This window comes from Lepisosteus platostomus, chromosome 1 (genome assembly GCF_059453375.1).
Source record: "Lepisosteus platostomus isolate fLepPlt1 chromosome 1, fLepPlt1.hap1, whole genome shotgun sequence".
Classification (NCBI taxonomy): domain Eukaryota; kingdom Metazoa; phylum Chordata; class Actinopteri; order Semionotiformes; family Lepisosteidae; genus Lepisosteus; species Lepisosteus platostomus.
The window spans coordinates 14,634,593-14,649,732 of NC_142611.1; the positions used below are offsets into that span (position 1 = coordinate 14,634,593).

The 15,140-nt window shown below is 33.8% G+C and overlaps 1 protein-coding gene across 2 annotated transcripts in view; it reads right to left on the reverse strand.

Moving 5' to 3' along the window:
• Window positions 1-2,261: 2,261 nt before the first annotated feature.
• LOC148677756 (glucosidase 2 subunit beta-like) overlaps window positions 2,262-15,140 on the reverse strand; it is a 219,366-nt gene continuing 206,487 nt past the window's right edge. For both annotated transcript variants that reach the window (XM_088625442.1, XM_088625431.1), the window contains 2 exons: window positions 13,033-13,132; window positions 2,262-3,283 (listed from right to left, as the gene is read on the reverse strand). In XM_088625442.1, the coding sequence (XP_088481568.1) occupies window positions 3,146-3,283; window positions 13,033-13,132 (238 nt within the window). In that variant the 3' untranslated portion in view covers window positions 2,262-3,145. The remainder of the gene's footprint in view (window positions 3,284-13,032; window positions 13,133-15,140) is intronic.

A 15,140-nucleotide genomic window follows, 5' to 3' on the forward strand; every position in this document is an offset into this window, starting at 1 on the left:
CTATACAATAATTAATGAGCTGAAAACCCAAAAGAAGCAACATGTCAATCAAAGTTTGTTGTATTAAATATAAACTCTTAGGTTTGCCAAACGCAGTTCAAATTCAAGTAGACAAACCTGTAGTGGTTAAATTGATTTGTATGCTTCGACTCCAGATGCATCCTGGCTTCGGTGTCTTCTATTCAAAGGATTCAATTCTGTTTCCAGCTGTGAAGCAAACATCAAAGTGGGATATGGTGGTTTTTACCAAGAAATGAGCCTAAAGGATCAGCAAAGAATCATGGCTCCTATCCTTTTCTGTCCATTACTGGACAGCTTTCTGGTTAACTGCTGATTAGGATTCTAGTGTAGATCTTAGATAAAAGAAAAGTAAAAAAAAAGTGAGAAGTATCTATTGACATAATGTTTTAAGATCTTTGTATTTGTGTCCTTCAAACTCTAAATGTACAGTACATATCTGTAGTATACAGTACATATCACATTCTGCATATGTACACTTAATTCAGGAGTTCTACTAAATTACTGCCTCAATGCATGTGGAAAATGACTATGTATTCTAGTCACACTGATTTACAGAGTAGGTTGAATTCCTTTGTAATCTATGATAGATTACAAAGGTTATAAAAAATGTTTTTTGTCCAGAGTAGTTTATTCCTCACAGCATAAAATGTACCATCTGCAATATTTTTAAAGGAATTTAACATGGTTAATGTTTTGTGGAGAAGGAATGAAATATATTTTTTGTAGGTGTGTCTTGTAAGAAGTATCCATATCCACAACTGCAAGCAACTGCGTGAAAATGCGATCCATAAAATTAGACGTGTTGCACAATTCCGATCAATCCTGTACAAGTTACTTCTGAAATCTGGTGAGCTCATTTTTCAGATAGCTTTTCGTTTGTTCATCTTTTGTGAAATGACAAGCCTTTCACAAAATGTATCCCTGCAGCCATGTACTGAATAAGAAACAGCCAAACCTGCTGTATGTTATTACTGTACAGCAGTGCGGAGCCTAAGATGCTAATATTTCAGGAGTGCTTTCTGGATGCTTTTCACAGAGATAACATTTATTAAGAGTGACTTTGGACCATTCTAAATCTCAAGGGTCTGATCTGAAGGTGGAAGCTACAGTGAATAGCTGAAAATGAATCTTCATTTATTATTGTTTTTTCCTTTTAACTCTTTCATCCCACCATAAACCAGTAATCAAACATGTCTTTAAAAAAATGTTATTTCACAAAACCCTTGAAAATACCCTTTGTATTATAACTATCTTGCATTTTTAAAGAAGTTTGCATTATTCAAGTCTTTGCTGGTTGGTTTTCTACTCTGCATGCTAAAAAGTCCATTCCAAACCATGTTATTCTCTCATTGAAACAAATACAACACATACAGTATACTATATTTTGTTGTGTGCCTATAAAAAAAAAGAAAATTAATAGAATAACTGGCACTGAAGAATAATAATGTAAAGCTTTCTGCTGATCACTGTTAGTAATGCAACTTGGTCCACATTGAGAACATCTTCTTAAGGCTGTGGCAAAGCAGGGTTTGTGCACAGATAAGAAACACTAGATCAGAACCTGTGGAATGTTACAGTTGGGGCAACTAAGTGACCTTCAGTGCAACTTAATTAACACACGTTCTATGCATTGCTTTTCTTCAACGGCCATTTCATTCAGTGGTGCTGCAAAACCCAGGGAAGTAAGAACAAGGTGTTAGAAGAAAAACGGATCATTTCCATCAGCAAAAAATACCAATAAATTTTATGGGTGTCTCCAAATATAAAGAAAAATTTTTGGAATAAATAGCCTCAGGAAGGAAGGTTGCTGGTCACAAATACATTTTTAAAATAAAAAAGAGAGTTAATTAAAATTATACTTTGGTAATATAATTGCAAAGCAAAACCTTGAGGCACTGATTTTGTTATGTAGTGAGCTGTAACATGTATATTTTGTGCCGTATGCATGCCCACAGGGAAAGTCTCATCTGAACAAATTTCTGGAAAGATCTTGACCTCCATATTTCATTGAAACACTCTGCAGTCCCATAAATGCACGTACCAGGTAGCATGTGGTGACAATGAAAGACCTTGGGTTGCATTTACACTCTTCTGCTTGTGTTCAGGTGAATTTGCTACCCTTCAAAACAGTCATTACCAAAGAAAGTATCCAAAACAAGTAATAAAAAAATGCACTTCTTCTAAATGTAAAACTGGGACCTTTAGAGCGGATTTTGCAATGTCAAATGAAAATGAAGATATTGAAAATTCTCCTTCTATTTTATTTTAAATTCAGTTCATGTTCACAATAAACACTGAAAAATACTGTTAGCAGTTCACATTAGAAGAATCAAAAGAATCAACGCTTTGGTGTCTAACAGTAAACCACCATCAGTGCTTATCATCTCAGAAAATAAAATCAAGTATGGTGCTAAAAGATATAACATTGCCATGAAATGCTTTGGGCCTGAGGGCTGAATTCCCTAGTCACCATGCAGCAGTAAAATACTATTATTAGGGGTAAAGCCAACCCATAGAACTTTGTGACATTTAAAACAAGTGACATTTTGAGTTCTATACCATTATTGAGGATGATTGTAAAGCAACTTGAATGCCAACAAAAACAACGGCATCAATAATAATAATAATAATAATAATAATAATAATAATAATAATAATAGTCGTAATAATAATAATAATAATAATAATAATAATAATAATACCGCCTGAGTGTTTTCTAGTAAACTCTTTGTCAGAAATTGTATTTTATTCAGATGTAATACTATTACCGCAGAAGAATAACTCTACAATGATACAACATGAACATTATGGAAAAAGGATTCTTTAATTCTTATTGTCAGGTAAGTAAGGCACTTGAGTTTATTTTTTTCTGAAAAAAAGAAAAACACACTCAAATGCATTTCCCCCTCCTTTCAAACAAGAAGAAAAATACACAGGATGCTGGATCCAAAAAGTAAACGCTGTGCTTGTAGAAATCATTCTAATTTAATTAAATTACCTATCCAATGTGGGTGAGAAAACGTACACACTATTGCTCAAATCGTCAGAAAGACTTGGCCGAATATCACTGAAGTAGCCCAAGTCAAAACTGTCACCCACTGCTCTGGATGAAACTCCCCTCTTGTCACAGTTCATTGTGCACATTTCTTTTAGGCTGCAGTGGCTGGCAAGCTGCAGGAGTTTGAAATTCCATAAAATACTGGCATTTACTGGGTTCTTTAACTGATTTCAGAACTGTCTCTGTGCCGCACATCAGCGTGACCTAGAAAAAAGGAAGGAGAAAAAAATAGCTTGGTCAGCTTAGGTCAGCAATGACGCCACGCTACTCCTAAAACCTTTCTGAAGGCTTTAGGGAACTATTCTAAAAATAATTATTATTTTCTGTGCAAGAGCAGTATACTACACATTTGTGTTACTTTAAATAGCTACTTCACAGGCATTTTCATTTACACTCATTTACAGTAACATACACATGTGAGGGAACAAATATGGTGACAACTCAGTATCTTCTTTTTTACTGTGAGTCTTCCTTAAAGTTCCTGCTAGTTGGTAACTCATCTGTATGTCTTAAATTCTGGTCATTACTCTTAAAAATGATTCTTCTGTTGTTTACATGATGATACGATAGGGAAATTAAATGACTTCAATTGTATAGATTTAACCAAGTCTACTGTTATCTTTTGCTACTATGATCAGAGGTCACCAAAACCGAACCTGGAGAGTTAAAGGGACTTGTTTTGCACGCAAACTATTTCCTTAGTTATCTGGGAAATTGTATTGTTTTATCTAACATTTTTAGCCACTGACTGAAGACTCCTATAAAACCTGATGAACTTGGGTGGGTCTCCTCAAATTGCGCGTAATCCAAATAAAAGTGTTCATTATTTACCGCCAACACTTTAGGAAAACATAGGTGATAATTTCTCAGTGCTCTTCTAGCAATGCTGGCAAAACATTACTCTCTGTGGCAATATGTATTTGAGGACCTAGGGCTTAGATAAGCAGATTAAACTTGCATAGAGTTGCAACAATCTTGAATGAGCAATGTGTCCACAGGCATGCTGCAGTAGACTTTTTGGTGTACAGGAGTAACAGCAGGTGACAGCACTTATCCCCATTGTCAAATGGGGACTGCATGACTTTGTAACACTGCCAGTGCAGTGAACACTTAAATTTTCCAACCACTGAGCCACTACACACTGGTGTGCTGTTGGTCGAGCTCCAGTGTGCATGTTAAAAAAAAAACTTTGAAAATAAAAAATGAATTATTTTAAACACGTAAAACTAGTAAGTACCACTCAAAAATAAAAAAAACATATTTAAACATTGTTTCATTTCCATTACACTGTAAGAAACATGATATACAGTATATACTATAGACATACAATAAACAATAAACAATAAACAATATACTATAAACAACAAATTAATCAGTTTGCTGATGTTATAGTTCCCACGTAATTTTATATATATATGATAAAGATACCTCTCATGCAATGTAATGCCAAATATGGTAGCTTTTTGCCAACTGCTGGCAACATTTTGAGCAGGAGCAGGGGAAGGGATCAGTAAAGAATGCAAATGTTCTCTCATTGAACTGGCAGATAATTGTACAGTATTTTTTTCAAAAAGAAAAGCTTTTGTTTTATGGTAACTTGGTTTGAAATACTGTATACAGAAAAGGCACTTGGTACAGCTTAATGGGAAAAGCAAGTTGTGTTATTTGCTGCTATCATGAGTGATATTTATTGTCAACTCTGTTACATACTTACTGTACAACACATAATTTTGAAAGATGTTTGGGTCATTTGCATGGATATACAGCACAGCGTTTTTGCTTGACCCATTTGTATGTTGAGGTAGTAGGTTGAAAACGTCTTTGTACTACCTATCATATTTAAAATGAAAAGTTTATTAATTTGAGCAAATTAGATACTTTTTCTTCTTGTGCAATAAAAACCAAACAAAATACATTTAATTAAAATACTATTTTAGACAAATACATTTATAAATAACATACTGTATCTGACATGAGGATAACAGCTGAAATGAGTTTTTTAAATATTGTCAATACAATATTTTTAATATTTAAAAAATATATTTTTAATACATTATTCAAATGAATTAATCTAATTTAATTCTAAAAATATGCAAAAGAAAAACAATTTTGTATTTGAGGGGATATGTAACTAAGAACTGGGAGGAGGAAGAGATACAGTAATTCCATAATAACATGTGATTCTGGAGAAAGCAGAAGAAGGTGATTGGGAAAGCTGAAGCAATCGCTTTCTACCACATGTTGCGTTGAGCACAGATACTGTAGCTCACAACTCCATACTGTATATAATCTTCCCTGAGATAAGTGTTGATGAATCTGTATTGTTGAGAGTACAACAGGCAGACTTGAAAACAATGTTCCCTCTAAACACAGGTTATAAAATCACCACACATAGGAAGTTAAATTGCACACAAAAAAAATTAATAAAAAAAATATAATAATAAAACAAACACGGTCATCAATTGAAAGATGCTAAATTGACCACATGAGACTGGCTGTGAGAGGCCCAACTTGGCTGTGTGCATTATTATTGCTACTCGATAATCGATATCTATGCTCTCGTAGTCTCGTACCTCACTGCTCATGCTCACTCGACACTCAGTCTTTATGACTGGGCTTGTTGAATCGCTGTCTTTTGGATCTCTGTGCTTCTATGAAAATGACTACATTAACAAAAAATAATTTTAGGTTTACAATTTTACACACTGTGTAATCAATTTAGCGCACACAAGTTTTTGTCACCAGGAAAAAATTTGCACAACTTGAATTTTTTGCACACACAGGCCATTAATAATTAGAGGGAACATTGCTTGAAAACATTTCTTCTACAGCTTTTTCTGCAAGTATCCATGGAAAATGTACTTTGTTCAAATTAACACGTCAAAACTTTCCAAGAAATAATGACAGCAAGTGACCAAGTTAAAGAATTTGATGCTGAAAATGTTTACGAAGAAGGTGGAATACTGTTTTGTACCTTGTTTTTTTAATTTTCAGCTACCATTACCAGTTATATACAGTGCATATATAACACAACTATAGTTATATTAATAAATTAATATTGTTAATAATGCTCTGAAATGTTATATTTCAGGGGTAATTTTATTCACAGCTTCCATTTCCCTTTAGTTACACGATTACCTATTATGGTAATAATATTTAATGTCATAGGCTTTAATGTCATAGGCTTACAGCACAATAATATTACAGTACTGGAATTCAAAGAACCAAAGTACAAAGTGGTGTAATGCAAGAGTATTCAATCTAATTGATCCAAGCTTCATTCATGGAATGTAATCCCCCTTTAAAAAAAGTGTTTAGAGCCAGGTTACATTTTAAAATGTTAGCTAGGCTACGTATTTTATATGTTTATATAATACTGTATATATTTTCAATAACCATTATTATTAGACTAAGAAAAAACAGTAAATGAAGCTACAGTTTCAGTAACATCTAACGCAATACAAGTGCCACCTATTAATCTGTTTTGAGTAGTGACGGGCTGAAAGCGGTGTGGTAGACAGGAATGTAGTACTGGATACCACAGTGTGCTTTCTGCTGGCATTAATTTTGACATGTATTCAAGATGGTTGGATCTGTACTTTTGCCTTCTAGGAGGTGGGAGTGGTGTGAACCACCTCATACAAAAAGAACTTTCACCCTGCCTTGAGACAGAAATTTATTCTCTTTAGTTAAAAAATATATAAGGATAGAATCAATGTTTTGATTGCCATCGAACAGAGATGCTTTGCTTAAAATTCTTCAGCATTTCCAATACAATACACGACTAAAATGTGTTCAACACTATTTGAGCCTCTTGAAAAAAACACAACAGTGAACAACAACAGGGACATGAATATAATCTCTTCCTTGAAACCTTGAAAAAAGAGATCAGATTAACCACTCTTTATGGTCTTAATTGTTTGTTTAAATCTTTGGCAAACATGGACTTGATGTTTCTAAGTTTGGACTGTTTTTTTGTGTTTAATTTTCAATAGGCTGCATATTTTTAAACCTGTTTCTGAATGAAATTAGTGGGACCCCATTATTTAAATTAAATTCCAGCGGACAGCACATTACAGTCCAGAAAACTTTCAGATTCCTTTATCATTATATAATAAATAAATATTTCTATAATAACTTTCTTTCTAGATTTATATTACTTAAATATAGTATTCTGGTGCATCACTTTACTTAATTATTGAATATAGTGTAAAGCTCGTACACTTTATACAGTACATGCACATCATTCCCTGTTTTCTAAACTTTAATGGTCTGAATGTTATTAGTTATAAAACTTTCTATAGATTCTATTGTAAATTATGGACAATAAATGTAATAATTGTTAATGGTGAACATTAACACTTGGGGGCGATTATTCTTCATCTCCATATTTTTATTAATACTGATAAGAACCATAGGAACCTTTAAGACACTTTTACTACGTGATTTTTCTGTGGCCTGATTGTACTTTTTAAAACTCCTCAAAACATTTAACTTGGTCCATGATTACTTCTTCAGCAGTTTCCATGGTAACCCACTCATGTCAGATTTTCCTCTTGCTTGCAATTCATCAGAGGTACAAACAGACCCAGCAAGAACATAAAAGTCTGAGAGATTTAGTACGGTATCATTCTGATAACTTAAAAGGCAGTGTGAATTATACAGTCCAGTACTGCCAAGCCTGAAAAGAAGAAAAATAAAACAGAACTTAATATTGTGCAAATCATATAATGCTGATGTACTATACCAAATAACAACACAGATATGTTTCTTATTGGCAACACTCCAGAATCAAAGTTGCTAGAGCAGCAGCAGAACCTTCCACCATCAGGAGATTGAGCTTCACCTTGATTAATAAATGTACGGGATGTACCAGTAAACAAAATTGTTGCTTTTGACAAATTTTATCTGAAGCTATATTTTCTTAAATTAAGTATAGCTTTAGGACTTTTCTACTCCACAATGTAATTCAAATTTAGTGGATGAGGGTTTATAGTAGAGACTTTGCCCACAACATATCATGTAGAAGCAGGCTACAGAAGATTTTCATTCTGACTCACATGATCAGTTTCTACAGACTTCACGAGACAGTCATTCACAGTTGACCAAGACACTGCAAGTTACGCTTTCTGTAGATGTTTAAATTTTGACTGAGTGATAGCAGCTGAATTAAGAGACTCAGGTTCTCTTCAGACTTTTGTGGTAAAGGGCACTCATACATGTGTACTATAGATACAAAAGTCATCCATGTAATTTTGAAAACAAAGAAACAGCTATTATTTAAATGTGTTTTAAAACTGTTCATGTGATATTTAAATAAGATAGTAGATGTAGAGTACTGTACTGTATGTTATGGTGAATATACTTTGTTGAGCTTAAGAATGAAAAGCTGTACTAAATACACAATTACATTTAGAATAAGCATAAGAGGAACCTGAGTCCTTTTCTATCAATTTGCTGTGTGAAAATGTTAGATTTTGGGCCAATCTTTTTTTCCCCATTCATTTAAACGCAGTATACACAGATACTGTAGTTATCTGAACATCTGAGCTGAATTCTTCTGATGGATATGCTCAAACACACACAAAAAAACTATCAACTAAATTCACTTTAAGCTTTCAGATGCCTGAAGATGTTATCCTATGAAGCTTTTAGAGTTTTGGATAACACTTAGTTTAATCCATCTGAACACAGTATTAAAATATTACTTAGTTAAAAAAAATGATTGTTTACCTAATAATATCTATGGGCACAGATAATATGCTGGCTGAAATTCCATTCTATAGAAAAATGTATTTTTTAGTTCTTTTGTATTTCTAGTAGTTTGTACAGTACTGTTCATTAGAAGCAAAATTGTAATTAAAGTTTTGGTTTTACTTTTATTTTAAACAACTGTTGTAAAGTTGCCTATCTCAAAAGTTAAAATCTGAAGATTTGAATAAATGTAATGTAAATACTGTATACATACTGTACACAACAAGTTTGATATTTGTTGCATAATTATATATATTTTTATTCACAAGATCCAAATATGGAATCTGAATTAATCACTATACCTGATAATCAGGAAATTCAGTAACTGTAGTGAACTAACATGCAAAAATGCATCCCAATGAAATAGTGTGGGCCATCTTTTCTAAGGTGATCACCATGCACAAGCAGATCAAAATATATTTAGAAATTTACCTTTGTATGAGAAAATGTATCTACTGTACATGTATGAGGCGATGTGGTGGGGAGCTATTTCTACACATTTTAATAAATGTATTTTGCATCACATTATGTTTTATAGCAATTAAAATACTTACATTCTCTATTGAATATACAGTATTTTACTGTATTTGATACATACTGTAGCATATAATGGTCAGTTACATCTTTCTAGGAATTCTAGGAAATTGTGCACAAATTGGCTAGGTTTTTGTTTCATTCTTCTGCAATAGTTTTGACTTTTAATGATCTTTAACTGTCCACTTCAGGTCATTCTGTTCCTACAGAGCATGTTACAAATCTGAATAGGGATCCAATGTAAATTGCATTCGCTATTTTAGCTGCTACATATTATTTCATTTACTGCATTGTTCTATTTTTAAGTGCATTACCATTTTTAAGAGCTGAGTATTTTTTGCAAGTGAATGCACTGCTGTATTCTGAGAATTATTCTAGGAATTCCAGGAACTTGTCATAAATGTAATTGAGGAAAAGCATTATACTTATTTTATTCACTGAGAATTACTTGTAATGGCAGATTCTAAAGAGTAATATTCAAAGTTAAAACTAATAGATAAATTCCTGCAGTTAACTAAGGCAGTGGTTTTCAAACTATTAAAGGTTGGATCCCAAAGACAGGTTAATGATTTTCTTGGATGTATTACCATAGTTTATATATTTGAGGATAATATTTGCAAATTATATTGACCATATTTATTTTCACATACTTTACAGTTTGTAAATGTCAAGATTCGACACTTAAAGTAAATGATTTTAATGAGAAAACCAAAGAAGAGCTATGTAATATTAGTGTATACTGTATGACCTGTGAGTCTATCTGTCAGAATTATGTCACAACATAATTCCACTACAAGAGATAGGTACAACTATAGCACCAAAAATGTATTTAGTACATTTAAAAATGTATTTGGTACATAAAAATGTATCCGAACATAATTCCACGAGCTCTGCTACAAAAACTAGGTATAACTATAGCACCAAAAATGTATTTAGTTGCCTTCACAATACTCATTCTCTATAAAGGAATAGTATCAATAGTGTCGTCCATGAATAAAGTGTTTGTGCTTTGGATTTTGTCACTCACACAACACTACAACACATATAAAAAAAGTCACTTCATTTTGGGATCCCTTTCGTAATAACCAAATTTGCTCTATGTCATTTAGATGACAACAGGAAGGTCAACTGTAAAACAAATGAAAAGCATAATGACTTCATTCCATTTCAGGGGTCCAGGGTTGTGAAGACAATAAAGATTGCAGGCTGTGCTGTTTAGAGAGTATTAATGTGTTGCCTCCAAATTTGATGAAGAAGAAGTTGTAGAAACGTACTGTACATCCAACACAATGTGCCAACATGTTTCTTGTGTACAGTATATAAAACAATTTTTGTTTTATAAACAAGGTTTGCTTGTTTTATTAGGGCAGAGCTATAAGTAACACTGGACATTAGAAAAATACAAACTATAAAAAACTGGACAAATGTGTTTTTTTAGTTTTTAAAACTGAAATTGTAATGTTCTTGCAGTATGTACACGATGAAAGTCCTGCAAACTGCATCTGAAAGTGTGGAGTTCTCTTCAAGAGTCAATCCTAAATAATACATTCCAAGTGTGAAAGGATTTTAAATGGAACTGTAGTTTTTTGCATGAACAAAGACATTGAGGGAGATTTCTCTGGATTCAAGATCAAACACATCAACATCAAACACATCTTCCATTTTTGTAATATTCTATGGTTGTGCTTTGTTTCATCCTTTATATTAAAAAAAACAGTAACAGTCATTCCAAACATATTCAAACAGAAGCAGCAAAATGGGATTTGACTATGCTCTGCCTAGTGGATGCTGCACATTGGTGGTGGTGGAGGTGAGTTCCCATTACCTGTAAAGCGCTTTGAGTGGAGTCTCCAGAAAAGCGCTATATAAGTGTAAGCAATTATTATTATTATTATTATTATTATTATTATTATTATTATTATTATTATTATTATATGGGGGTTAACAGACCAAATGTCCTATTTTTTGCTTATAGAATAACGTATTTTCCCAAGCCCAAAACACAGTCATGAACGTTACATAATAACTTCATGCCCGCAAACAACTTTGATTATACTAAGCAACAGCATAGTGTGACCAATGACAGGATGTGCATTCCAGGGAGTTCCAAGATTTGAGCTAAAACAAGACAAAACATAAGTCACAGCCTTTCCCTTCCTCTCCATTTAGGAAATAGTTTAACAAAAATTAAAACAGGCAAACCATCTTCTTCAAAACTGTTACACCGGGCCCGACAAGGTGTTGAAACGGGCTCGGCGAAAATTAGAGTCAATGAGCCAAGATATGCGGCAATTGAGATAATTTTTCGATGACAGCACTGAAGAGGACTAACAGAGCTGAGACTGAGGAAACAGCTGAGGCAGTAGCTGCGCAGCTGAAGCAGGCAGAGCAGAGGCTGAGGTCTGAGGTGATGAAGAGATGATTAGTGGCAATGATGACTTAGGAACTAGAAACTGAGGATTAAGAAACACTGAGAAATACTTCTGAGAACCTGAAACTGAGACAAACTCAAAGCAGGGTTAGTGACTCAATGTCTGAGCAGTGAGGAATGGTTCCTCAGGGCTTAAATATTGTGCAAGGTTCCCTAATTGGCCTGATAGGCCCGGCCTGATCTCGTAGAGGATGGCCCCAATGAGTCTCCAGCATGTGTGGAATGCGCATTGGTAATTGGTGGAGCTAATGCAGCGGTGCTGGAGATCGTTGAGGCATAACAAAAACTTAATAGAGAATTCAAGCCTTCATTTTTTTACACAGTGACATGATATATACAGTAGATCTAAATATTAGGCTGTAGTAATGGATAAATTCTATTCATGTTCAAAATACATTAATTTCTGTCACTGGTTTCTTAACGCTTGATAAACAACTGTGGGTATCCATAGACTTCACAGTTCTGCTATGTGAAATGAACCTTTTGAAATACAGTACATGCTGTATTGCTAACATATACTGTTAGATAAACATACAAATAATCAACAAACTTATTAAAATGGTTGTCAATAAAGTTAAGAAAAATACGTTTTTCACATCTCAGCTCATAGATGCAAACCCAGGCAACTACACTTAGGGAAGAATATTAAAGTGTAGACACATTCCTCTGACCTCCCTACCTTCCAAATGCTTGTCTTTTAACACATGACAGCCTTGTAACACACCACAGCCTTGTACCAGAGCCTCAGGGCTGACTGGAAAAGAGGTGCACTGTTCACCAACGTCACTGCTTGCAAGCAGGCACCCAGGTACCTGAAAAATGAGAGGCACTTTGCCATCTATCCTTGATGGCTGTTAGCCAACGGGGGTCAACTTGGGGAATTCCAGACATAGTCAGATGTGACATGACCTTGGTTTGAACCTTAGACATCCGTACATTGCTCACCTTGCACTTGGGTGAGCATCTAAACCAAGTCATCTGGTTGTCTTGTAATGAAATTCAAAATTTCAAATATACTGTAGGAGCTATACAGAAAACACCACAGAGATTGATAATGAAAGAAAAAAAAGTTAATCACATGTTGCAATTAGCATGTTATTGTTACTTTGTTAAATAATATTCGGAGGCTTAAAAGATCTTTAAATGAAGCATGGCTGGAAATCCCTAAAATGCAAGACCTGTATGTAGGCTACTGGTAATAAAAAGCAAAAATGGAAAAAAACATTTTACTTACCGTTGCTGACCTGGCTGGTCCTTGCCAACAAGGCTGGCCTTTGTCAAACTTCATTTTGCTATACTTGTTCCCTATGGGGCCAGCCCAAGAATGCCACTTGCTGGAAAGCACAGACAAGGAAATTGACATGAGGCTACTCAACCATAAAGTATATGTTTATATCTGAAAGGTGCTATAAATGTTGCTTCATGGCAATGTTTACTTGAAATTTGAACAGCGGCGCTAAACCATTGAAAAATACTATAGTTTTCTTTTTAATAATGACAATCTGGAAGAAGAAACTCACTATCCATCATCATTTAAGACAATGCTCCTCTGTCTTACCTTGTTGAACCCCTATGTGTATTAAAGTCCATTTAGATTTTTCCTGCATCAGAATGATAACATTCTTGAATCTTACCAATTCTAATATATTAAACTATTTTGATGTTTAGCAAATGAAATAAACAAAAATCCATTTTTGATCCATTTTGTTGCATTAACTGTTTTCTGTCTTTTGCAATGTCTCTGTTGTAAATACGAAGTAAATACTTTGCATATTTCCTAATCCATAGCTTGTATTTTAATTATGATTCACACAGGAATTTAGAGGATTAACACTAACAAAAGCTGCAAACCTAACTAGCACTTTATTAGTGATCATAAACCTACAAGAAGCACTGACGATGCTGACGCAAATAATTAATTTTAAAAGCCCTATGGAGATGAGCCCTGAATAAAAGCTTTTTTTAAATACTAAATTAAGGATAATAATCAATATACTGTATGCCAGCATGGTTTATAGAAGTTAAAAGGGGCTTATTTTATTAATTTCATGTGTGCACTAAAGTGAGGGAACTTAACTAGCCCCTTTGGAGATTTCAAAGGAAACATCATAATAATAACAACTTATCATAAGCAGAAGAACACAGGGACAGCAGTGAGTAAATGTGCAGTACAGTGAACTTTAAAGAGAGACAGTCTAGATCTGTTATATGTTGTCAGATATGTGAAAGGATTATAAAGAGGTAGTTGAACAGTAGGCCTTACCCCAGAGATAACTGGAATAATCTCATTCACCCTAAAGAAATGTCTTTTTTACAAAAAGGTGAAAAATGAAAGAATTGCACAAAGCATAGAACACAAAACCATAAACTTAAAAAGTAAAAGGGCATTTTTATCTGTTTTTGCAACATTTCACACATTTCAAAGCACTTTCAGTTAAGCCTTAAACATTTCCCCTAGTGTGTTATTGTATATACAGTACCATGGGGCACATCAATAGGATATGCAATGTAAGACTTGATACAAAGATCATCAAGCCTTATTTATTCCATGAAAAATCACATGGACTTAACGTAATCCTGAAGTATCTCACAACACACAAAAAATGTTTTGGGGCTCTTTTAAAATGCCACTGCTGTGCTTAAAAAAATTCTGACCTGTAGTTCCTATTTTCATCTTTGTTGTTTGCTTGCTGGTCCCTAAAAAAACCCAAACTGTAAGATATCTCCAATTAAAAATAAACATATTAAGCTGTTAAATAGCAGGCACCTTTAACTTACACTGGATTCACAGTTTTCACATATTTTAAGCATCCATTGAATTTTTAAGAAATGAGAAGCCCAATTTAACAGCAACCAATGATTCTAAAAAGCATTAAGTAATTAAATATCTGTCTTATACAGCTTCATTAATTTGCATGTCTGTTTAGTTGTTAAGAACAGCCTTTGCGTAGTTTTGTCTGATCTAACTTGAAAATATCATAAAATGTATCACAAAAAATAAGACTCCTCAATGATACTGTAATCAATCCATTCTTCTGTTATGGTAATTCACGTAATACTTAATTACAATTACAACTCTATCTTTAATTTAACGAATGTCGACTTACTGTATTTCAATATTAAAGATTTTGATATTACCAACAGAGCAGAATAAAAGCAATAGACACTGACAGGACCTGCAATAGACACTGACAGGACCTGTCATTTATTCCTGGAATAAGAGTCAGTTGAAGGAAACACCATTGTTCATGGCTCATAATGTCTCAGAAGGTCACTCAGAGGTGAAGTATTTTTACAACAGGATAAAAGTGCTTCATGTCTTTTTTCAGTGTTTGATTACCT